Source organism: Etheostoma spectabile, chromosome 24, assembly GCF_008692095.1.
Source record: "Etheostoma spectabile isolate EspeVRDwgs_2016 chromosome 24, UIUC_Espe_1.0, whole genome shotgun sequence".
NCBI lineage: Eukaryota > Metazoa > Chordata > Actinopteri > Perciformes > Percidae > Etheostoma > Etheostoma spectabile.
This window is the reverse complement of record NC_045756.1, coordinates 4,068,298-4,094,443: the sequence shown is the minus strand read 5'-3', so window position 1 is coordinate 4,094,443 and position 26,146 is coordinate 4,068,298. Positions and strand designations below refer to the sequence as shown.

Sequence of the window (26,146 nt, the reverse complement as noted above, 5' to 3'; positions counted from 1 at the left end):
TGTGTGTGTGTGTGTGTGTTGAGCCACAGAGGGATTGAGGCTGATTTACATCACATGGACCAACATGGTCTGCACCTGCAGAAAACTGTTACAGCACACAGGGTGAAAAGGTCAGTGAACATAACAGTTTGTAACATAATTCAGTTATGCAATGTACTGTATTTATCTGATTATTATATAACCAATCAGGAAAACACAGATGTTTGAGTTTGCTGATCACTGAAGAGGTACATGAAATTGGATATTTATTATTATATTTTCCTGATTTTATTGTGCACAAAACATTGTAACATCTTTAACATTCTATTTTCAAAACACTGTCTCTTTTAAGAACAGTAGAAATTGACAGCACATTTGCAGGTTATTATGCTTGTGTTGAGGTTCCAACTCTGCCCCTTAGTGTTATGACATGGTGTTGCATGGTGCAGGTGACAAAATACAAACTATATTCAACTTAGTCAATATTAGCTCATAAATCAAAGCAAGAACCAACAAAGCACGACCGTCGACTTAACTGTCATAATTGCACTAAATATAGTTTATTTGCTGACCTATCACCTCTCTGTAAAGGGGAAATAGAGGATTGATTGAATACATGAATGAAGTGTATTTGTGTAGGAACATGACGATGCCATGTCAATTATGACAGGCACGCCTCTACAGCCTCCCTTACGATTGGCTGTTGCTCCAAATGAGTCTCTGCATCCCTGAGAGAGCAACCGGTCAGCAAACAGACCAAAGCCAGAGGGACCACCTTCACACAGAGAGAAAACATCCAATACAGCCAGCCACCAAACATACATCCCTGCAGCACTTTATGCACCCCACAGTCTCCTCACCTTGGTCCTGTTTCTGGCAGTGCGAGTATGTGTGGAGATGTCGGAGGGTGTAATGTCCGCCGTCAGCTTGTCCACACGGTAGATGGTCTTCAGGAGGGCTTCCTCACATTGGGACTCAGGACAGCCAGACAGATTCTGGAAGGAGACAGCTCTAATTTAGTGCCAACGTCTACTGATTCTTCTGTCTGGGATCACATTTTTTGCACTACTAAAAAAACAATTTCAATTGAGACATGCCCTGCATTATTACATAATCTTGTGGCTCTATCTTTGGGAGGGAACCTGGGTCAAAATGGAAATCTAAAACCTGAATTGTTTCAGTTTATTTAGGGAAACGCACCATGAGAGCACAATATAATGCTGTGTGTCATCACATTACCACAAACAGAATGACACACAGAAAGCCAGGGATCTGACAGTATTCATAATAGGAGCTCTCTTTGCAAAATATGTAATTAAGCTGTCAACATTTTTGTGCTGTGTGTGCACTGTCCTAGATGGGAAGACAGAGGCAAAAGGGGCCCCAACAGCATTTTAATTTGGTGGAGTTATCAGGTTTAAATCCTGTTGCTCGCCCATGAATGGTGTCATTGGATATACCTGGAGTAAACGTGTGGCTCGGCAGTAGAGTTTGCTGTTGGTGACCTGCACGTCGATCATGTAGTTCTGGTAAATCTTCCCCTTTAAGACGTGAGCGCCGGTGCTCACGGCGTTCAGCAGCAGCTTAGTGGACAGCTCCCACTGCTGAGAGAGAGGCAGAATTGATTTTTTCTTCTTCTTTGCATTTACATAATCTCGACTGAAAGGAAACAATGCATACAAAAATAATAACCTGTCATTTAAAATAAGACCTATAGAACACGAGGAATAAGAAAAACTGAAAATTGATTGTCCCCCACTCTCTTAAAGGAGGGTGGGGGACAAAGAAAAATAGAGTAAATGAGGAAAAACAGGTTATTTATCATGCTCCAATGAGTCACCGAATCAGTGTGTATGTGTGTGTGTGTGTGTGTGTGTGTGTGTGTGTGTGTGTGTGTGTGTGTGTGTGTGTGTGTGTGTGTGTGTGTGTGTGTGTGTGTGTGTGTGTGTGTGTGTGTGTGTGTGTGTTGTACCAGGTGTGCTAAGATCCCTGAAGCAGGTGATGACCAAGGGATTTTTAATGAGGATAAACACAGCTTATTGATGTCCTCCTGCAAAAAAAACAACATGCGGGCTTCCTTAGATGGATGAATGGACAGACGGACAAACAGAGAGACAGAGGGATAGACAGATATTTACTTGTTGTACAGCAGCTGCAGTGTCTCCATCAACCCGATGACAAACAGCGTGGAGGTTGGACGTCTTTTCTCTCACACTGCGCGCCAACTTTGCCACTTCACTGACATCGTCTGTGGAGAGGAGCCGTCAAGACCCACGTGTTGATTTGGGACAGAATCCAAACAAGGGAAAGATATCTCACCGGAGTGTGTGTAGATAAGGAGAACGATGTCCTGGTCATTGAGAAAGGGCAGGACTAGATGCAAAAAATCCTCATGTGCTATGCAAAAGTCAGGACCCTACAGGAAAGTAAAAACATTAAATGTCCAAAAATCTTCTTAAAGTATACACCTGGTACTTTTGGAACATGTCCAGTAGTTTTTGTAGCAGTTGTTACTCCTGTGTTGAATTACAGAACTGTATCTTTGATTGTTGCTTCTTGAGTCAAGAGTATTAATGATGTCAAGAGAAAAAAATTTTAACAATAGGGCAATAAAGGTAAAAATATAAAGATGCTCATATTAAACCCACTTTTAAGCTTTTTATGGCTGGCATCATTTGTTTCCTTTATGTAAGTCGTCAGTGGCGGAGTCATTGTGCTGAAATAGTGTGCACATGCACAATGGATTCACAGGAAATGACACATGCACATAGAAACTGAACTCTGGGAGTTGTATCATTAAGTGTTCAGCTTTACCACAAGTGTTGTCAAATCGACTGAAATCTTACACACAGACAACTTTTAAAATACTCAATATTAATAATGCATTTAACAATGCAAATCTAAATCCACAAGGGGGATATAAATAGCATTTGCAAATTCAACTAGTAGCCCTTGACTGAATGAAGACCACCCAGCAGTATGATCAAAAGATGAATGCAGACTAATTGAAAACAGACCAGTCCTACTGAGTTTCATAAAGCAGGTAAAGGATGTATTTCATGTTAATCCTGCTCTGGGTTAATCTACAAGGCAAACCAACAGAGACAGATGTGTCGTTACACGCTGCAAAATAAGAGCTGGCTCCCACTTAATTGGATTTTACTGGATTTCAGTCATATTCATATTTTGTAAGGCCTTCTAAGAACTTCTCAGACTTGGAGTCTGCATGTACTGACAGCATGAGTGTGGCTCAGAAAAAGGTTCAGTCTCCTGTACATTGGCTTTGTACTTTGTTAACAATTTTAACTTGTTCATTCATTCTAATTTTTCTCTTTTGTTTAAACAGATGTTAATCCATTGTTTCCTTTCACATACCAGGGGACCCTCATTGTTGTTTAGCTCTCTGTATCCTCCGCTGATGAAGCCCCGAACATCGTTGTAGTCTAGATACACACACACACAGACACACAGACACACAAACACACACACACACACTTTTGGTGTATTCACACTTTCATGTGTGATATTGCACAGTATAATCTCCCAGAAAAAGTGTTCATTCAGGTGCAAATGTAGCCGTGTAGTTTGTTACTAATGAGTGCATCCGTCAAACACCCCTCACCTGCTCCAAATGTAGGGATACACTCGCTGGCATCAATGAGGCCCAGCGTGGCCAGGGAGCCCCAGCCCAGGTAACACACACGCCTACCACACTGCAAACTGGAACACCGAGTAGCAGATAGTTTGGTTCCAACTGAGTAACTAAATCTTTGCAGAATAGTTTGTATTGCTTAAAACACAAAATGATATCATCTTACACATTTTAAATGTCTGGTTATAGTTTTTTTCTCAATTGCTAACACACTAAAAGGACATACATAGCACAATTATTTAAACCAACACACTAATTATTTTTCTTGCCTCTTTTGTTTGTCTATATATTTTTTCTGCAATTTTCTTTGTCAGTTTGCGGTTTTCTGTGAGCATATTTTTCCAATGCAAATATTTCAACTGCATGTGTGTATCTGCAAATACTTCTATGTGATCAATCTAAAGTATTTTCTATAATTTAAACTATCTTAGTATTATGGCAAAGCACACTAAAGATGAGAGCGCTTTTCATTACTTCCAACAGTGGGTTGTAAAAATCTGGTAAAATATGAATGAAGTGTGTGCCATTTGGTGCAAAAGTTAGATTTTTGGTAATGCTATATATGTAGTTTTGGTTGCAGTGCTTTATTCTGCAGGATATATGAGGTATTTTGCAGTTTGGGTGAGTGGTTTTGTGAATTGTGTTAAGTATATTGATAAAAACAGCCTAGTCTGCAAAATTGTGTTTTAGCAATTGGGAAAAAACTGTGATGAGATGAAAGGCTCATATTGGATCTGTGTGTGCTGCCAGCATGGTCATTTTCTCTACCAGTGGATGTCATTGCAACAAATAAACTTGACTGGGTTTTGAGTGTTTTAGCTATTTCTTTATTTCAGTGTTTTGTGAGATGTTTTGATGAACCACCAGCAAACTGGCAGCTTACCGTAAGAGAGCCAGGATGCTGCTCTGAATCAGTCTGTTTGCCTTGTTAAATAAAACCCAAGGTTACAGTGAAAGGTGTAAGACAGGATGTTTTACCTCCTTCCAGCTGCCTCCAACAGAGCACTTATCCCCTCTTTCTGAGCAAAAGTGACATCCAGAGATTTCTCGTATGCTCTCATGTACTGCAGGATGCCCCTGTTGGAAAGAAACACAAGAAAGCTAACAACTGCATGTTTTACTTTTGGGTGCAGACTGGGGCTGTGCTATTCATCGAATTTTGATCGCAAAAAACAATGTAATCAAGAAAAACTGTTATTTTAGCACAAGGGAATAGTAGTAAAGGTAATTTCACAGTTCAAGGCGTTTTCACTGTTGATTCTGTCCAACTCTTTTACTGATTTTTAATTTCAAAAAAAGAAACATCTTTCCAAAAGTCTACGAGTAATCGTGTTAAATAATCGGGAACATTGACCAAAATAATTGTAATTATGATTTTTTTTCCATAATTGAGCAGCCCTAGTACAGAGTTGAGACTAGAGGACCAAAAGTGTGTAAGATGGAGTTTCAGTATAATCCTAGAGTCTCTCTAGTCAGCATATACTGTCCAAATGTGTACAAATGTACAATACATCAACACCAAGATATTCAGATAACTGCAGACAAAGCCTGAGATCATTTAGCAAGCCTCACTTGTAAGTGATGGGTGTGCTTGTGAAGGTGGCAGCATGAGCAGCAGACAGGATAACCTCCAGGAGAATCTTAGTGGCGCTGCCTCCTTTCATCCTGGAGGAGCCACTGATGGCCTCTGGCTGAGCACATTCACACACAGTCACTGGCCAAAGTAGAGACACACTGCTCTCTTGAATCACACAAGAGTACGAGTAGAGGTTCTTACCCCAACCACTGGGTTGATGATGAAAGCCTTTTGACTTTTGGTGAGCTCCTGCATCCTTTGCACCACACTGCGAAACGTGAACCTGCAGCCTGGAATGGACTCATCCCTACACATTATTATTTGGGATGTTAAATAAGCTTTATTTTTGAATCAGAATGGACATTTCACAGAAAAATAATTCCCGATTTACCAACCTCATAATGTTGAAGGAATAATAGTGAAGGACACACAATCACACACCTGGCCTGATGTGTAGGATTGAAGCCAACCAGTACAGGAGTGTAGACCTCAGGGTGCTGCAGGCAGAGGTCCAGCTGGCCTGCCACAAATGGAGCCTGCGCAGCCACAAATCAAACGTACACAAACTATCTTAAGTTATATGCATGTTTTTCAAGGTTCCTGACTCATAAATTAACATTCTGTCCCAACAATGAATTCAGATTCTGGCCAATCAGAGGGGCTTACAGATAGTCCACAGGAAATACCAATGAACAAGACCCGCTTCTTTCCCTCACAGACCTGCAGGGCACCAAAAACATGGGAGTGGTCAAATGCATGTTTTGCTTTAAAAAAATTTAAAAATTAAAAAAAATCACACAGACACGCAATGTCCCTATGTACCTTCTTTAGACTGAGCATGCCCTGTTTGGGGTCGTCTTCAGGCGCTTCTTGAGAGGATAACAGAGCCCTGTGGAAATTGAGATGAAGACTTTCATTGAGAATGAAAACATTCTTCCTCTTACAAATGAAAAGATAAATTCATGAGCCATAAAACATGCCCTTGTTTACCTCATTACACACAGGAATTTGGCTCCTACAGCTTTATTTGGTCTGGTATGACCAGTAGCTTATGGTGGCTAATGTTAGCTATCGTAAGCTAACTACAGCTACATATTTCTGATTATCACTGATATTACGGAATTAGTTTGCTGACGTTATTACTCTTCTTTGCTTGTGTCATTATTACAGTATGTTTAGTATGTCATAGATACAATTTTAATACACAACGTGTGTTTACTGCTGTACTTTTGGGATTGTTTTAAATATGTTAATGCTGAAACATAGTGTAGCAGTAGCATTTATTAGGAACAATTTACCTTTTTATTTTTAAGTGGAAGAGCGCGTTAGAAAGTTACATGTATGTTTGAAGCATGTTCAATGTAACAAACCCCCCAACATACCTGTCTCCTCCTGCAATGATGTACGAATAAACGGAACTGTGGTTCAGCTCCCTCAGCGCTCTGTTAAATGTCGACTAACAACACAAACACACAACACAGGAAGTAGTGGTGGGCGATACTGCAAAACTTCGTATCGATCCGATACCAAATACATATAGGGTCCGTATTGCCGATACCGATACCAATACGATACTTTTTACTTAAAAAAATACTTCTGTGTAGGGGAGAGCATTTCATTATTTCTGAGGTGAATGAATGATCAATTCTTTAGGCAATACTTTTTTATTAATGTATTGAAGTGCACAAAATTATTAGTTGTTAGGCACTGTAGAATGAATACAGCGAGTCGCTGCTCCTCTGCGCGTTGTGTCAGTGAGTCACGTGACGACACAACAACGAATCACAGCAGAGGAGCAGGAGGGGGAGGGGGAGCAATGTGGGCCAAGATGTGAAAGCGGCGTTTGCTCAGGAAGGTGGAAGACACAAGCAAAGCATAGTGAACGTAGAGGAGAGATATCTAAATTCAAATATCGATTCAATTACAGTTGTATCGATCAAATACCAATACCAGCGTTGGCATCGATACTGTCGATATTTAGATCGATCCGCCCACCCCTAAGAGGAAGGCATCACTTTTCATTCATTGCTTCCTGGCGTGCAGTGGACTAAATCACGTTTAGGACAGCTTTTACCGTGATGAGGAAAGCCAGCCGACCAGAAGTTCCACAACCACTCAACACAACGACGCTGTCCCGAGGATCCTGTAAGAGAAACAGAAGACAGGCTTTAACAACGTCCCTTACTGCGAATACAGACAGTCAGACAGTACATACCTTGAGAATGCACTCCACCTTCTTAGCAACCTCCATCAATGTTTCCACCACTTGTTTACTCAAGAGCCTCTAAAAATGACAATTTAAATAAATCACTTCCTTATAAGAAAATGTTCACAATAAAAGCTTGTGACAAGCTACTCACTGTTTATCTTACACCTGTACCTGGTGCGTGATTATGGAAACCACGCAACATAGGCAAGACCCGCCATTCAACAGCATCACACGCCACTGACCAGGTGTCCATGACCAATCGGCTATCCTGACCTTAACCACTCGGCCTGTTTTGGGTGGGACTTGCCTAAAAGTTACATGGGTTCCATAATAAATTTCTTTAACTGTCTATGATAATAACGCATACCTGGTAGGTGGCTCCTGTCTCTTCCTGAAACATCTGGGCGTCACAGGCCTGCAGCATCCTCACGATACCATTGGCTGAAGCCCTGTCGATGTCACGCGTCAGGGGGTTGGACTTCTCTGAAACAGGAAGTGACGGTTCATAATCTGGGGACTGAGAAGCACAAAATTAATCATTTTAAGACTTATTCAACGCAACTGCTGCATTCAAACACTGTTCTACCAGCCAATCCAAGAATTAGGCAATGGAAATTGAAACTACATAAAATAAATGTCTTTGGATGCTTGTTCATGTTTTTTATGACAAGCAGGAGATAATTTCATTTGGAGGAATAGTTTGACATTTTTGTAACATACTGTAGCTCACATTTGTTTTGGAAATTTAGGAAACAGCTAGCCTGACTCCAGTCTTTATGTTAGCTAGGCTGACCAGTTTCCGTATTGCTTCATATTTAGCGTGCAGCATGAGAGTTATATTCGTTTTCTCATCTAATACGCAGCAAGAAAAGAAATGTGTATTTCCCTAAATGTCCAATTATTCCTTTAACTCACCTCCCATTCATGCATTGTGGAGAGACAGTAAGATTCTGCCATTGTGCATGAGTCTGTCCTTTTCTGCCAAAAACAGTTTGTCACAAGAAACGTCCCTCTGTGCAGCCAGTTTCCTTTTTGTCAGTCACAGGAAATGAAATGAAACCACGAAGCGCTTGGCTTTATCTGTGGTGACAAAGTTCACGTAAGGACCTTTGTGACTGAGGAGTGAAAGGAAGTCTACTATGGTTTCCTCTGTCGCACAACAACACAAATGCCCAGAATATCTGTGGATCAATAGCAGCCAGGGCTCATTCTTACAACTATTTCACAGGAAACAAAGAAGAAATAAACTGCAGTCACGCCACATGTACAACTGCAAAAAGATTTGGAACATGGAGATCAAAGTCAACAGCAGAATTTTTTTCAGGTTCATAATAGTATTTAGAGGTTGTACCAGAATAAGTTTACATGGTTTCATTTTCCAAAAACACTAAAAACTTTTGTCATACTGCACATTAATGCAGCTCCTCTTTTCACCCTGTGTGGTGAGCCCTCTGGTTTAGCTACAGAGTGAGACATCTCACTTCTAATCCACCTTTTTGGTCGCACCTGCGCTGTAGCTAGGTAAGGACTACTAGCCAGTCAGAAGCAGAGTCTGAGCGTGTGCCATGCTAGCAGCTAGGCGAGCATTGTAACGTGTGTTACACAGTGATGCACGTTTGTCACGGACGTAAAGGCTGGACTACAGTGGCGCTGCTTGGAGCAGTTTGTGAACAGTGTTTTCTCTGGAAGATGATAAGTCCCTTTAGGGTGGACATCGTTGCTTTTTCACTTTGTAATCCTATAAAATGCACAAATAAGATTTATAAAACAATAAAGGAAAGTGAATGTGCGCCATCCTTCTCAAACACGCTTTCAGCTCCACGGTGTACAAAAGATCCAACCGTTTCTCAGCAGTGCAAAATTATTTACAACCCAGCAGCTTGTGGAGTCTAACAATTCATGGCTTTCCCAAACTGTTTGCTGCAGCGTGTCTCACTCCTCCAAACTCCCACCTCTGTCTCTCATAACTGCTGACTAATTGCTGTCAGTGACACAGCATCTGACATTTTTCATGTTCCATCAACAAAGACTAATATTATTTCTCCACACAGTTTATATATAACTTCCTTGCACCCACCTCTTTTTTTTTCTTTTACACAAATTACATTTCATATGGATGTACGCTGGAAATGTCAGAGACTCGTGTGACGCATGTGTGTAGCCTCCTACTGCTCACTAGCTCACGCTGAGTCTTAGACATCTGAAGTATACTTGGTGTTAACTTCTCTGAGTCAGTCCAACACCACACCTGCGTAGAGCTGAGTGATAAGTCAAAGCCAGGGTGGAGGGCCTCCATAGGTTGTTGGCTGCGTCAACACAGAAGGGTCATAATATGCTTTAGGCCTTTATTGGATAGGGCAGCTTAGACATGAGAAAAGGGGGGAGTGAGGACTGAGCCTCTGTACATGGGCGAAGGATCTACTCTAGGCTTTTATGTTCAGGCAATATCAGTAGATATACTTTGTTTACCTTGTTTTGACTTTTACAGAAATGCAACAAGCCATTTAAAATGTGTATCGAGCCCACTGCTCAGCCGCTGTGTCTCTGTCCTCACTGAATGGGGCAGCAGCACACTCTGATCAACAACATCTGGAGCAAGTGTCTGGTTTGTTGCTCCCCACTAACTGTGTTTAGGTGCCTTTGAAATACACCTGACTCAGCCTATGTAGCTCTTCATGAATATTAAATTCCTGACCTGAGTGGACCCTTAGTGTTCCTTGTGTCTCAACTCGTTCTAAACCGGCTGCCGAGCTGCACAACACATTGAATTTGGCACCAAACCATGAAAGGTCCTTCAATTTAGAGCAAGCCTCAGTTCTAAGTTTCTAAATCCTAATTCTCCTCCCCAAAGGAGCAAGAAAGTCTTCAACACTTAATCAGCCATAAAACCCTGGAACAGGAAATGGTTTTTTTCAGGGTGCAAAAGGAATTGGACAGTCAGAATTGTCTGTGTCAAAAACAGTTTTCAGCTCTGCAGTTATTCTTTGTCTGACACTAAGTCAGCTCCAAACCAACTCATTTGATCACTGATATCTCAGATTCTTCACTTTCTGCTGATCACTTATTACGATCTGCATTGGTGTGCCTTCAAATGGACTTCAAACAAGCCAAAGACCCCAAGCCCCGCCTGGTTTCGACTTCAAATGAGCTCTAACAGCTTGAAAGGATATTTCTTACACTGCCAACACATTTACATGGCGTCACATCAATTTCTAGTTGAATTAGTATATTTATAGCTTTGGCCTGTTTGCGTCCCTGGGTTTTGGCATGCATTCACATAGGCTGTTCTTCATGAATCAATAAGCTCATGATAAGAATGCAATCAGTCCCACCATAGCAAGTGCAATTAAAAATTAACGATGTCAATTAAGCACAGTCTGGTGTGAGGTCTAATCAGCCATTATAAGTGAAATCACCTTTGCATGTGTGCAGGGCTTTACATTTAGCTGATAATACGTATGGGGTGTAAGTGGGGATGAAAGCAGCACGGAGTAGGATGAAGAAAAATAAAGAAGAAAGGAAAAACATGGAAGGAAAATTGTTATGAAAACCCCACTTACTTTTACTTTTGTAAAAAAAAATGTACGAAGCGGGATTACTACTGATTCGGAATGCCTTCTCCACCACTGTCAGACTCTGTTTAGCGGTTGGACGTAATCTGTCCTCTCCACTTGTCCTCCCTGCTGTGATGACACTATCTTTAACTGCGGTATCTCCATTCAGCAGAATAAGCCACAAAGCTCCTGTTAACCTTGTGTTTTGGGTGCTTTTGCCAACATTTTTTTTATATCATTGTTAGTGCTCCCCTAATTCTCTAATCTCCCATAATTAGTCTCGGAAAGATGACAGGCTGGTAGGGTTTGTTAATAAACTGAAACTCCGGACTTTTCCACAAAGCCCTTGTGGCACATTTTCTGCATATTTGTGGTGTTCTTATCTCGCTTTGTCCTTACAGTCCTTCACTGCCAGATTAAAACTGTCATTTTGTGCCTGTCTGCTTCTATTCATTTCAGAACAAGATAATTGTTCTGATATTTTGAGGTGTGCAGGAGCTGCTGCTTTTGTCTTGAACAGCACGGCCAAATCATCAACACCCAGGAAGTATTTGATCTTGAGGCTTTTTTATAATTCATTTGGATTAATATTGTATAGTGGAGAGACTGCAGCTGCAACCTTCACAAAAAAGGTTGTTTTTTATCACATACACAATATTTTCCTACATCAATTGTATGATATCACACGTTTTTCCTTTCATTACTGTTTATCAAGAGCTTTTTTGTGGCATATTGAGCCTCATACTTTCAACAAAACAATAGAAACATTTCAATTTGGGAGTATAGATGTGACACATTTTTTTAATTCATGAAGAGCTACATAATCATTTGTGGACAGTGTTGTCAAACATCTACCATACACATGCCACCGCAGGCGTTATTTCTCTGCATTCTTGAACTATTTGGTGTAATTAACCATTAGTTCAAGTGTTAATGATCTCACTCTAATTGTCTCTTGCTCACACACAAACAAACACACACACACACACACAAACATACGCCATTGACTCCTTGTCCCTGTCTTTCAGCCGCACACCCACAGTCGTCATGACAACAGAGAGGCTAATCTCCAGTGGACAGAAAGATATAGAGAAAGTGCAAGTGCTTGCACTGAAACGTGCTTCTGAGAACGAGAAGCAAGAGTGTGTGCCATGAAGATATGCAGTGCATGCTTGTATATTCCTGAGTATGCGTGTGCGTTTAGGAAAAATAAATGAAGTGTGTGTATGTGTGTGTGTAAGCACGCTTGTGAGAGGGTGGCTGAGCATGCACATGTTTGTGATGTAGCCTGTGCGTGCATGTATTTCTTCTTCTATTAAATGACATTACTGAATACATTTTTAAAAGAGGAATCTCACAATCATTCATCGTTCTTACAAAATCCTTATTTAGTCCGTCCTGAGCAATTCTACTTCTTACATCTCCTAATTCCATCCCTTCTTCATGCTATTTATCAGGCTTTTCTTTCCTTACTACTAAGTAAATCATCTTTCCTTCTCTCTTCATCTCTTTTTTTGTGGCTCCATCCCTCAAAAATGGCTTCCCTAAATCTTCCAGTCATCCTCTCTCATGCATTCTTCCTGTCAATCTTGTTGTGCTTTGGAAGAGCTTCAGCCTGAATCATCTTTTCTCTTTCTCTTCACATCCCTCCTTTCATCCCTCCTCTAATTCCTAAATCCATCCATCTTCTCTATCCACGACCTCTAAGCTTTCCAGCTCCCTCAGTCCCTACTCATTTCTCTCACACACACGCACACACAGTGTCCATCCCAGTTTCTCACGTTCCTAAATCCCTATATCTCCCTGCTAGGCAAGCAGGGATCACACACACATAGACATGGCATAGACACAGGGCAGTCAGCCCACTGTTGGGTTCAATGGGGTGGGTGGATGGAGAGTGTGAGGGAGAAAGAGAAAGGTGGAAAGTGCAGAAAAATCGATGGGAATGTGAAAAGAGGGGGATGGATAGAAGAAAGGATGATGATTGATGGAGTGATGGATGTCACACAGTGGGAATCTCATTTTTCCTCCCTCTAGGAAAAATGACTGATTTCATTGGGGGGAAAAATCATCCTGTTCCTAAAGGCTACAGAGTATTGCAAATCCCTTTTATTTGAATGCGCGTGCACGTGCGCATGCCGGCGTACAGATGTGAATTCGGCGTTGAGGTTGTTATCCGGTAGAGGGCGGAGTACGAGTATAAGAGAGATAGTGAAGAGCGGGGAATCTGGAGCTGCAGAGGGCTGGAGCTGCGGACAGGAGCGGATATAGGCTGCAGCGGATGCCGGGTACCTGCACCCTGAGTGCGGTCGGCATGAAAGGCAGGAGTCGGGGGTCTTCGGGTTGGCTTGTATTAGCGCGAGTCGTGGTTTGCTAGACTAGTCTGGTGTCCGGTGAGCCCCAACACACACACACACACACACATCCACACTCTACGTCTTAAGAACAGCGGGAGATGCATTACGTCATAGCCTCCCGTTGCCCTAGATGACCGCGCGCGGGACGGGATGATGCAGGGCTGCTGGACTAGAACAGGAAAGGATTCCGCTGCTGCTCGCCAGTGCCCGGTGGCTGTGTCTCTACTGGACCAGGAAGAAGGGGAGCCGCCGTCGCGCGGCCGCCGGCGCTGATGGCTCCTCTCGCCGTAAGCGGGAAAGAGACACAGCAGCCGCCGCGGCGCGAGAGAGAAGGGGACAGCAGGTATCTGGGAAGTGACGTGGTATCCGCGCCCCACGAGAAAGCACAACGGTGCGGTTGTCGTGCATTTCGCAGGAGGGCAGGAGCGGGAAGGGGAACATGGCCGCGCAGTCGGACGGCGGCAAAGCCGGTGTCGGGTACGGCGGCGGTTTCGCCCAGCTGTACGATGTTGACGGTGAGGAGCCGATGGACTCTGCCGCGATCCACATCTGTCAGTGCTGCCGCACCTCCGCTTGCTACTGGGGCTGCCGCTCAGCCTGCCTCGGCTCCCTGCTCGGCGGGGGCCAGCCTATTGGAGGGGTCGGCATCCGGGAGACTCACTGCCCGCCCCGGGAGCAGCTGTGGCTGGACTGCCTCTGGATCATCCTCGCCCTCCTCGTCTTCTTCTGGGACGTTGGCACGGACCTGTGCCTGGCGATGGACTACTATCAGAGACAGGACTACCTCTGGTTCGGCCTCACTCTCTTCTTCGTGCTGGTGCCATCTGTGCTGGTCCAGATTCTGAGTTTCCGCTGGTTCGTGCAGGACTACACCGGCGGGGGGCTCGGAGAAGTGGAGGGGCTGACCAAGCGGGGCGCGGTGGCTCTGGGATGCCTTTATCCCGGCAGGGACCGCCTGCAGCTGGCCACCATCTGGCTGTGGCAGGCCACCATACACATCCTCCAGCTGGGACAAGTGTGGAGGTAGGGAGGGCGGGGGGGGGGGAACAAACAACAACACACACTTGATCCTAACCCGTCACCACACTCTCTATCTTCCAATGTAATTCAGTGACTTTATTGACGTGAAAGTTTTAAATAACAATGTGGTCAAAGCATCAAAATTCAATTTATCAAAACATTTGGACAGTAGCCTACACAAAAGGTACAGCTACAACAGTGGGCAATTAAGCTCAATTAGTTAATGAAATAATCTCAATTAATCTTCCTCTTTTCACACAATGTGTTTCTTACACACACACTTAAAGTTGGTAGACTGGCATGTCTACTCAATGTAGCTAGAAGAAAGCTAAGCCCACTTCACAGTGACAGGCAGAGGAAGAGTAAGAGAGAAAAAGGAAAGGCCTCCTCAGCACTTCAGTTACTATCTGGGACTAACAGACATATATTAAGAGAGACAGTCAGGCAGTGAGAGGGACACAGAAAGACAGACAGAGAGACAGTGATCCCACTTTCGAAGAATGTAACTTTCACACTTCATAGCTCTGGTATATTAACTAAAGTTAATATATTAGACACATCCACAGCGTACTTTGGGGACGACCGAAACGCTGTCCATGGTGCTGGAAATATCTTCAGCACCATGGACAGTGTATCAGTCGGAGTCCTTTACTTTAGTTGAAGAACAAAGAAATCAGGGATGTGAGTGCACATTTGTGTATGCACATGTGTGTGTGTGCTCATGTGTCTGTGTCAGCGTGTGTGTGACTAGTGGAAAAACAGTGCCATGGCCCTTCCCATGAGAGTCAGCATGCCTGGAGAGTACAAAGAGGAAAAGCGTCTGTGTTTCTGGCAACACATTTCCCTTTCTATCTCACTCTCTCTCTCTCTCGCTCTCTCTCTCACACACACACACACACACACGCACAGACTTGGTCAAGGGTAGGTGCTAATTGTAGTGCTAAAAGCACTGCCGGGAAGAAACAGAAACACACATGGACCCTTTTGCTCCTATGCACACACATGTACACACACACACAAACACACACACACACTTTGTATTGCAACTGTAGGATCCTTGTGTGTGCTAGCTTGTCTCCAGCCTCCTAGCCCTCTATGCAAGGACAGTGTTCACTCTCATTCCCTCCCCCTCTCGTCAAGAAGACTTCCTTAATGGTGTCCACTTGCTTCAGGCCGGGTGAACAGCAGGGAGAGTAGAGTGATGATTATGTGTGTGAGTGTGTTTACATTCTGCTGTGCTACTCAGCTCCTCTGCTTTGGTCTCTATAAGGTTGTAGGGTTAAATCAACCCTTACACACACACACTCACAGACACACACAAAGACTCTACCTCCATGCACCCCACCCAGGAATCACCCCCTCAGCCAGCAGAATGGACTCTACCACCTGCAGGCAGTGGAAGGCCAGGAGAAGGAAGAAGAAGAAGGGGAGGGGGGTGATGTTTGTAGCTGAGGAAATGGTATGACCTGATTGAGACAGATTGCTTAGAGATGGAGAGGCTGTGGAGTGAAGTAGGGGTGGGGAAGGAGAAGGAGGAGGAAGAAAAGGTTGCAAATACACAATGTGTAAATGGGGGGAGGGGAGTTGAAAAGAGTGAAAGGAGAGAGGGAAAGGAAGGAATGGGAGTGAGAGTGGTGGGGGTAGGGTGGAGGGTTGGAAGATCTTCTGAATGTGGTCCAATACATATGGTTGGTATCCCTCCATGTTAAGGTGTTAAGTGGCTCAATGCTGAATGCAAGGACTTTCTCCTACACATTTAAAAAAAATCCAAACAAATTGTGCTGGGTATTTATCCTTCATTGTTCTTGAGTCAAGGACAAACAGCATTTTGCTGTTGTTGTTGAAGCATTAACATATTTGAAGAATTGGATAATAAGGATAGGTTGGGATATATGGGATGGCCCTTCCTCCAGAGTGTTCATCAAAACACAGGATGTCAGGGTGGATAACTTTCCCTCTTCAATTCAGTAGGATAGCACAGCAAAGCAAGCCCATGTGTATTAGCTCTGCTAAAGAGATGGAAAAAAATATTGCAATGAAAATTCTAGAAATTGTCAGCATATGTCCATAACCAGTCCACCCTGTTAACAGTGCCACTCCCATGAATCCCAGCATCTGCGTTAAGCCAGACCTGATGTGAACATAAAGCGGTGTGCATGCACATGTAGGCATGTTCCTATGGATGGTGCATAATTTATGTTTTGTGAATTAAGCTTGAATGTTTCAAACCAGATAGCTGTAATAGCCCCACCATGCAGTCATGCATAATGTAGGAGCACATGCACACATGCCATGACACCGATGAACGTATAAGAGTAGCAATGCACTCACAGGAAAGCAGGAGGATATCGTTAGAGTTCATTTGCATACACGTGCATATACACATAAACGCTCGAGCGCGCACACACACACACAAACTCTGTGAGTGCCCTTAGGTATTTTAATTGAAATCACTGCCTACATTCCACCCACATGTACTGTAGTTTTGTACATCTAGAAATTCACTCAGTATGTATGGATCCGATTTTTGTCATGGAGAGGTTTTATCAACAATGAGACCATCCTATAAAATTTTTTTGTACAAGTTCATTAGGGCTATATGTCATGGCTTTTAATTGTGTTGCTCAGAGTGTTGCATTAAAATGATATTTCTGATACTTGTCAATTCATAATCATCTAGATATCTGTCATTGTACCGTGTGCATTAGGGCTACAACTATTGACTGTTGCTATCATTAATTATTCTACTGATAATTTTCCTGAAAATAGTGAAAAGTGCCCCTGGCTATAGCCAATGGTTATAATTTATAGAGGTAAGATTTTAAAATGGCTTTTTTGTCATTAAAAAAACATGCCAAACCAAAAGATATTCAGGTAATTATCATTTATGATGACGAAAAGCAAATGTTGAAAAAAATGACCGAAACAGTTGATTTTTTAAATAGTAGCAATAGTAGCCAATTTAGTTTCTGTCAATCGACTAATCGATTAATCAACTAATCGTTTCAAACCCATTTAGCATCGCTGTTTATCAGGTGAAGTCAATCTATCAGGTTATTATTTTTTGAAGGATTAATGATAGTAGTAGAATCAGAGATTTTTTTTTTTTAACAAACGTTACAAGCAGGCAAAAGACAGAAATAGTGAAAAAGAAAATAATCCAAAAAATAGCATTGAGGATAAAAACAAAGAGGCTCAAAAAATGTTGAGTGTCTTTATTAATCAGCGCTCTTCCCTCTGGCCCCCTGCAGGTACATCAGGACGCTGTACCTGGGCATCATGTCGCGTCGGCAGAAGGAGCACCAGCGCCGCTGGTACTGGGCCATGATGTTTGAGTACGCAGACGTCAACATGCTGCGGCTGCTGGAGACTTTCCTGGAGTCTGCACCTCAGCTGGTCCTGCAGCTCTGCATCATGATCCAGGAGAACCGAGCCGAGACGCTGCAGTGTAGGTGGAGCACGGACTACACTGGATGGACTGACTCCAGTTCTTCAGACTAACAACAGCTACACGCCACATTAACAAACATAACACCATTGGTTTCATGTAGCCCAAAAAGCACATAGAAATCCACAGCTGCAGACACAGTAATTAGCAATTTGCACACATCATGCTCAGTAATTTGTGGCTGCAAATGGTGCTGCATTTAGATTTTCACAGCGTTTTCGTGTTCAGGAAGTCCTAGAAAGAAAGCACAATCACAGGTGTCAGGGGGGATGTGCTAGCCAAACTCCATCAGCCTCCTCTTCCTTATTCATCCATGAAATGTATCATCTGGGTGGCCACCCACTGGTGTTATTCATCTCCATCACGCTGGAGTTTTGGGACATTTCTACTTGTACTATTCTAATGCAAATATGTGACTAGTGCAGTGCAGGGGGTGGATGTGCACATCAGCTGGGACATTAAAAATAACTTCATATTTCAGACTCATACGATTAGGCGTCAGGACTAAATGTTTCTGTCGTGTCACACATAACTTCTTACTTAAGGATGTACTTACATGATTACACAAAACGCCCCCATTGACTCATAATAATCTTGTGCCCATTTACTTTTTATTTCACAAACCTTGAAACCTTATTTCTACTTTGTTCTGATTGATTCACTCAGAAAAGAAAAATGCATCCACATGATCATCCACCTCTGTTCTTTTCGCTTCCTGTTACTCTCCTCTGACTCTCTCCGTAGGCATTTCCTCCCTGGGGTCCCTCCTGTCTCTGGCCTGGGTTCTGGCCTCCTACCACAAACTCCTGCGAGATTCTCGTGACGACCAGCGTAGCATGAGCTATCGCGGGGCGCTGCTGCACCTCTTCTGGCGCCTCTTCACCATCTCATCCCGCGTCCTTTCGCTTGCCCTCTTTGCCTCCCTCTTCCACATCTACTTTGGCATCTTTGTAGTGGTCCACTGGTGCGCCATGGCCTTCTGGGTGGTGCACGGAGGCACCGACTTCTGTATGTCCAAGTGGGAGGAGGTGCTCTTCAACATGGTGGTTGGCATTGTCTACATCTTCTGCTGGTTTAATGTGAAGGAGGGCCGGACGCGGTACAGAATGGTGACGTACTACATCGTGGTGTTGGCCGAGAACACCATCCTCACCGGGCTGTGGTGAGTTACTCTGACGGCCTACATTGGCATTTTCTTACATCTTGAACCTGGATGCAACTAATGTCATGTTTAATCTAAATCAATGCTATTGATCAACATTTACATCGGTCTGTGGGCTTAACACATATTTAACCAATGAGAAGTATTAAAATGAGCTCCTGATTAATTCTCGTAACTACATTGGATCCTCAATTTGTCATAACTCCACTCCACCTCCATCTTGTATGAAGTGCAGCACACAGCAGAGTTGAAGGTAAACAGTGAAGGGGTAAATAGCCTTTTTCTTTAACAATTCTGGACATACAAGGTTTCCGCAAGACAGCGAACACACACTTAGGTGCACATGCACACACACTCACATTAAATTGAACCCCATTCTGCAGGTACGCCTACAGGGATCCAGTGTTGACCGACTCCTACGCTGTCCCCGCGCTGTGCGGCGTCTACCTGACGTTCATCGGCGGCGTCCTGATCATGCTGTTGTACTACGGCTTCCTGCACCCTGCCAGCGCCCACCTCCAGCCGAGCCCAGCCTCGTCCTGCTGCGCCCAGCTGCTCTGGGGTCTCCCCCTCCCCCCGTCAGCCCCGCCCACCGCCCCACCCACCCCCGCCCACATGCCCAAGTCGCAGACGGAAGAGGATGTGGCCGAGACGTGTCTTCCCGTCTTCCAGGTGAGATCGGCGCCCATCACCTCCAAGCCAGAGGGCCCACTGATAAAGATCGACATGCCCAGGAAGCGTTATCCAGCGTGGGACGCCCACTACGTAGACAGGCGCCTGCGGAGGACTATAAACATCCTGCAGTACATAACGCCGGCCGCAGTGGGCATCCGCTACCGGGATGGACCCCTACTGTATGAACTGTTGCAGTATGAGTCCTCACTCTGACACACACACACACACACACACACAACATCAATACAGCTAAGCACATATGCATCGTAAAAAAGACATGTATGTATACATGTCTTTATTACATGGATGTTCAGATTAAGAGAATATTTAGAAACACATTCTCACACCATACAACGTCGCACTTGATGTAAGCACACAGACACAAAAGCAATCTGTCACACTTTTTTGCGTGCACAAACACACCCACACCCACACCCACACCTACACCCACACCCACACCCACCCACATTCCTTGCGGGCACCTACAACCTGTGAGTCCCATGGCCATGACTCAACAAGCTGCTTCAGCGCGAGTCCATCTCTTTCTCTCCTCTATCTTTCCAACTCCTCTGACCACTCGTCATCTGCTCTCATTGATTTAATATCACACGTTTGCTCTCCGTTGTGAAGAAAAAAACAAAACATTGAAAAATGAGCGCAGTTTTACTTCGGAGTCTTTGACCACCGCATGCCGTTTATGTTGCGTTGCGCACACTTTCACGGGTTTCAGTAGAATAAAAAGAAGTGACACAAAGAAAGAACAAACGTCACTTTTAATAAAAAGGAGTTCGTGAACGTGTTGTCGTTAGTCTTGTCAAAAGGTAGTGTATATATTTTCTATGTACAGAAAGGATGTTTTTTATGTACCGTTGCGTTGTTGTCGACTGGGGACAAAGCAGCTGGACACATCGGTTTTGGGGGTCGATTGACAAGGTTACCAGGGAGAGTAGCAGAGCATGATGGGAAAGATGGAGACACAGAGGGTATGGCATTTAATTAATTTAATTTAAGGTTTGCGCTACAGGAAACGTTTCACATTTTTGGGAATACACAAATTTCTTTTGTTGCCAGAGTTAGATGAGAAGATCTTTCTCTCTCTACGCTAAGTATGGAGCCAGGAGTAGATTAGCTTAGCTTAGATGCTAGCCTAGCCACGTTCAAAGTTAAAGAAAGGAGAGACTGGTATCAATCCTCTCATCTAACTCTCAGCCAGAAAGCCAACAAGCATATTTCAAACTATTTCTCCAAGCATGCCAACAATTAAGCATACACTGTGTTAGGTCAGCTGCAACATTTAGTCTGAAAGTGAGAACATCAGGAGTTGTAACAGCATAAGACCCAATACCTCCTGAATGGCTGCCAATGTGCAACTAAAAGATTACTGTGCCAAAATGACTGTGCATTGGAAGAATTAGTTTCCTGTTTCCTAAAACATACTCCAAAACAAAACTAGCATCAGTTATACATTACAAATCTACAGGCCAAAAAAAAAAAGTTTTCTTGGTAAGGGGCCTGTCGTAGTCCCTTTCTCTCACTCAGCACCTTGTATGCTTAGCTGTCAGCGTGAAGCTAGAGGTGAAGATCTACTGAGGACAAGTGGAGGATTTTAATGCTACAGTTCTTATTGCTAAACATGTACACTAGTCAATGTGCCATTATCTTTCCATCTCCAAAATAGTAAAGTCAAAGAGAAGAATCCAAAACACAGTGGCACCATCATCTTCTAGATAAAGGCCCATGTTAGTGGAATAAGTGTCTGCTGTATGGTTATATCATAAGTATCAGCGAACACAGGAAGGGTTATTTATGTGTATGCCGTTTAGGGTTCCAACAGTTCATCTCCAAAATTTTAGATTAACTTTAATCATTCCGTCGGTTTGCCTTGATAGGCAATGACAAAAATGAGAAATCGTCTCTAAGTTTTTCAACTGAAAGAGCCAATGCATTTTGCAGTTATTTTTATCTCTGTCTACTACTACGTTTTCCTGTGTGTGATTTCTAAATCATGTTGATCCCACACTAACAGGGTGCTGCCACTGAAGCTGATATAAAACAGTTTTGGACTTAAATCGTCACAACCCTCTCGATAACTTGACTCCTCTTGTAACAAGTCCAATACCAACTCCTCCAAATCCACCCGCGGCTGAGCTGTGATGTATGGCTCATTATTTATTTTTCGGTTTGTTTATCCCTTTAATCCAAGCTGTTAAATTGGCAGGCGACAACAAATTAGGCGAGATATCAGTCATCAGCCCGTCGACAGGAACATTGCGCCTGAAATCACACGCCATCAGGGGGCCGCCTAACACCGTGTTGCGAGTGTTTGCAAGGTAGTGAAAGTGTTTTTGCCGTCCAACCTTTTCTCCAGTCCCATGTCAATGATGCAGCAGGCAAAGGCCCAGCCGTTAGACATTTCCGATGGTGCGGTTACAAATGACGAACACAAACACACACATGCTTCTTATTATAGCTGCTGTCCAAGGGGATCGAGCAGGTGAACGAGAAAGATATTGCATTTGTTAAAAAGGGGTACGTCAACATTTTGGGGGGGCAATTTTGGTCTCTGATTTTTTTCTCATTGAAACTAAGGTTGAAAGCAAGCTTGTTTTCAATGAGTACAATTGGCTATCAAATGAGCAGATCCATCAGCGCTTGAAAGCAAATGGCAAGAAACAACAAAGCAACTTTGATGGTCTGCTGGGAATGAATGGAAATGGACCAGTATATAAACTGAAAGGCTGCTGAGGGAAGTGGGAACAGGTGGGTAGATGGTTGGGGCAGTCAGGTGATGGGGAAAAGAGGGAAAGTCTAAAGGGCATCTGGTGATGGATGTAGAGGCCTGAGATATGTTGTTTTCTATCATTATGAATATATTGAATCCTTTTATAGACCAGTGGTTGTCTTTTTAGCTTGTTAAGGTCCCCTTTAAAACAAAGCAAAGTCTACTTCCCATTTCTGTTAATCATCTTGCGACCTCTAAGATTTATCTCGCGACCCTTATTGGCGTCTCTACCCCCTGGTTGGGAACCACTTTAATAGACTAAATAATGAATCCATTGATCAAAAAATGATCAACTGAATAAATAATCCTGAAAATAATCGTTTTAAAAACATTTTTCAGCCAAATGTGGTAGGTGAAAAAGGAGACTAAAACACCACAATTGTTGACGTATCGCTTAAAGTTTGACCAACGTGAACAAAGAGTGAGCTCACATTACTTTTCCGTGGTGCTAGCCGATTAAAACAAAAGAACATCTGTTACTTTGCTGCTAGTTTCAGTAGGTGAACAGAAGCAGCAGCATCGGTGTTCATATGGTGCAACGCGCTCAAGCTACGGAGTCAATTGGTTGCTAATCCTACTTCATATGGTGCAAATATGAAACACACATGTACTTATGGTGCAATAAGGGCAGATTGTCTCTTTAAATTCTATGGTGCAACTTGAGTACTGCCTTCAGTTGCCGGCCAAGGCTGTGCCAAATGCTCCGTCCATATGGACAACTGCTCTTCCTGTCCTGCAGAAGCTATGCAAGTCTCCAACGCAAGGAGATGTGCTTAGTGTACATGCTCACACACACACACACACACACACACACATGGTTTTCCTCCACAACAGGGAGATATGCTTAGTACACACAGTGAAAAGTAGTCTAACAATATGGGATGTGTCCCTACCTCACTGCTTGAACACACACACACTCACACACTAATGTCCAATAATCCCTTACCCCTTTATAATTTGGGAACAATATTCATATGGTGCTATTGAGTAATGCTGGATGGATTTTGTATTGTCATGGTGACAGTGGTATAAAGAATTTAGCCAAATATGTTTCACGTTCAGATTGATTGAATCGTGTAATTCAATCAAGCTGGGTTTCCTCAAGTAGAGAGTGGACATAAAAACAGCAACACCTTCAGTCTCTGAGAGTGACACATAAACGCAACAATGCCTTATCCGCTCGACAGAACTGGAGGTGGACTATTATTTATTTTTTTAGATATCCAAGTCATGGTTAAAGATAAACCTTAGGACGGGTGTGCACATTTTTTTGGTCCACTCTGATGTGGATGTGAACATTCACTGTACATTAAGCATGGGTTAGAGCGTGTCAGAGCACAGAAATGGAAGGAGAACAGCATACTGTGTTAGCACAAAAAAAACAAATGTGTGTCATTTAGAGAATAGAGTCAAACATTTTCTGTTCTGATCGTGCTCGTGAATTTTTTGCATGAATGTTTTAGATTTGAAGGAAAATAAGTGGTTACTGCAGAGGCTTAAAACGTAGAGTCACAGCTTCATATGTGCTTCTGGGTCGTTAAAGGGAGATTTATGTTGAGCTCCAGAGCAGCTGTCCCCACTAGTTTCTCCCTAGAACTGACCCAAACCATGGCCCCTTTGCACCTAGAGCTCCAGCCAACCAGAGATCAGGTTTAACAGAAATCAGGTCTGACACAACCAAAAAAAATACAGTTCCTTCTTTATATGGAGGTATTCATGTGTGGCAGTCAGACTCGGCGGTAGCCTCATATTCCAACTGCAGGTATCCCACCTTCTTACCATCTCCATTCTGTTTTTTAATTCAGACTACACTACATATTTGGATCCACACTCTACAGTTGAGTCTGCATGCTACAAATGTCTTACTTCACCCAAAAAAACCCACAGCCTTAGCCGGGCCCACTCTGTAAGACAAATCCAGTCAGTGTTATTGTATGGCTACACGTTCACAGCTATGCAAGGTTACAGGCAGAAAGGTTCTGGGCTTGGATAACCTTTAGACAAAAAAAAATACCACATCACTGTTCTAATGTGTTGCTTGTTATTATGTCATCGCCTTTTTTTCTTTGTTTGCAAACAAGAGGGTAAGAAAGCCCAAACCGCAAAGTGTTAATTTGCAACAATGCAAACTTTTTACAAAGCATTTGTTCACTTTTTGCAATTGTTTTTAATAATTTATTAGTCTTGCATGTCATTTTTACGGACTTAATTTACATTATTCTCTATCATGTTTGTCTGTTGGTGGGTTCAAATTGGGAGGAGGGGGGGGGGGGGGGGGGGGGGGGGGGGGGGGGTGTAATGCACCTTTAGGGAATAACCAGGATGGATGCAACCTCCCGACAAAGGAATGTGGTTCTGATTGTGAAAAGTAAAACCAGAAAGTTATCTTTTTTGTTATTTGGATAAACACATAAATGTTCCACTATCAGGGTCTGCAAAGCATATGAGGCCTGTGGTTAGGCTGTGCGTGCGTACGCGTGTGTGTGTGTGTGCGTGCGTGCGAGCGAGTACTGTATGTATCAGATATTGCTTCATATGCTTTTTCCTTAGCCAAAGTTTGACTTACTTGGTCCAGAGCTGTGAAATTATCATTACTCATCATGGTTTCATAGAACTGGAGTCCAGACACTAAGCTGCTTCTGATCTCAGACCAGTTTGTACCAGATCTGAGTCCAACAAATTGAAATTAAAGTGAAGAGTTTTATTTTTATTTTGGCACAAATATTTAAATTGAAGTCGGAGGGATTTCATTGGTTTGACTCAGGTGCAGACACTACAAGCACAGGGCAGGGTCAAACTAAACCTTAATGTAGATGTATCTATAAGATGTACCATGAGCTTTTATTTTGTCGGGGTCATGCTTTTCTACTGTGTTCTTCAACTTGGAAAAAAATAACAGTAGCTCTAGATTTCGATGTGCAAAAAGTACCTTTTATTTTCTTGTGGTTGGCATTTTGATTGTAAATACCTTTTTCTGGTAATCCTCCTCTGTTGGATCTATGTTTGATGAGTTGGTTAGATGGCTCTTACAAATGTACTGATAGTAAATGTTCTTTATAAATATCCAGAATGTAAGACGAGAGGAGAAAAATACGGCTTCACTGAGACTGTGTTTTCGTAAGAGTCTGTGCCATCGTGTTGTCTCGAGTATAAGCACACTGATATTAGATCTGTAGGCAGGATGAAGTTTGGGGAATGACTCGCCAGACAGCCACAACCCAGCGTTAGAATAATACATAAATAATGATAGGTTGTCACATTTGTCTCTCACATTCCTGGTTTTAATTGTTCTGCATAGAAAGACAATCACTACAAGCAATGATTAGTGAAGAAATCATTTTATTTCTTTCTTTAGAGTACAAAAAATGTCCATTTTGCCAGCTCATATTTTGTGTTAAAAAATGCTAATGGGAACAAGAATATTCAGCACTCCCAAATGGGTTTGCTAAATAGGAGTCTGGAGCCACCAGCCTGTTAGCTTACCTTAGCACAAAGAGTGGAAGCATTGGATAAAAGTCGAAAGTTTAAAAAAGTTGGACAGAGCTAACTTTGCCAAAGTCAGACCTTTGGACAGAGCCAAGCTAGCCGTTTCCCCCTACTTCCAGTTATTATGCTAAGCTAAGATACCCGTCTCTAGCTTCCAACGGGTGGAGGCCGAAATCTCAGAGACAAATATCTCCAAACCTCGACAAATAAAACCTATTTACCTGGCTTGATACCACTAGATATGTG

The 26,146-nt window shown here is 43.0% G+C and overlaps 2 protein-coding genes across 3 annotated transcripts; one reads left to right on the top strand and one right to left on the bottom strand.

The window, feature by feature from the left end:
• Positions 1-613: 613 nt before the first annotated feature.
• On the bottom strand, positions 614-8,705 carry gckr (glucokinase (hexokinase 4) regulator). 2 transcript variants are annotated; one of them, XM_032506375.1, is made up of 19 exons: positions 8,332-8,704; positions 7,784-7,933; positions 7,423-7,491; positions 7,282-7,350; positions 6,590-6,663; positions 6,030-6,096; positions 5,874-5,927; positions 5,649-5,743; positions 5,409-5,514; positions 5,204-5,322; positions 4,610-4,708; positions 3,602-3,699; positions 3,355-3,422; positions 2,299-2,395; positions 2,118-2,227; positions 1,952-2,029; positions 1,440-1,583; positions 840-974; positions 614-754 (listed from the first exon to the last, which is right to left on the bottom strand). In XM_032506375.1, the coding sequence occupies exons 1-19, from the start codon at positions 8,371-8,373 to the stop codon at positions 641-643; spliced, it is 1,788 nt and encodes a 595-aa protein (XP_032362266.1). In that variant the 5' UTR covers positions 8,374-8,704; the 3' UTR covers positions 614-640. The 2 variants fall into 2 exon arrangements, with proteins under 2 accessions (XP_032362266.1, XP_032362267.1); XM_032506376.1 differs by lacking the exon at positions 1,952-2,029 and having other exon boundaries at positions 8,332-8,705.
• A 4,424-nt stretch (positions 8,706-13,129) lies between these two features.
• xkr6a (XK, Kell blood group complex subunit-related family, member 6a) lies at positions 13,130-25,922 on the top strand. Its single transcript, XM_032506377.1, has 4 exons — positions 13,130-14,350; positions 17,599-17,795; positions 18,540-18,957; positions 19,341-25,922. The coding sequence occupies exons 1-4, from the start codon at positions 13,767-13,769 to the stop codon at positions 19,843-19,845; spliced, it is 1,704 nt and encodes a 567-aa protein (XP_032362268.1). The 5' UTR covers positions 13,130-13,766; the 3' UTR covers positions 19,846-25,922.
• The last annotated feature ends 224 nt before the right edge of the window (positions 25,923-26,146 follow it).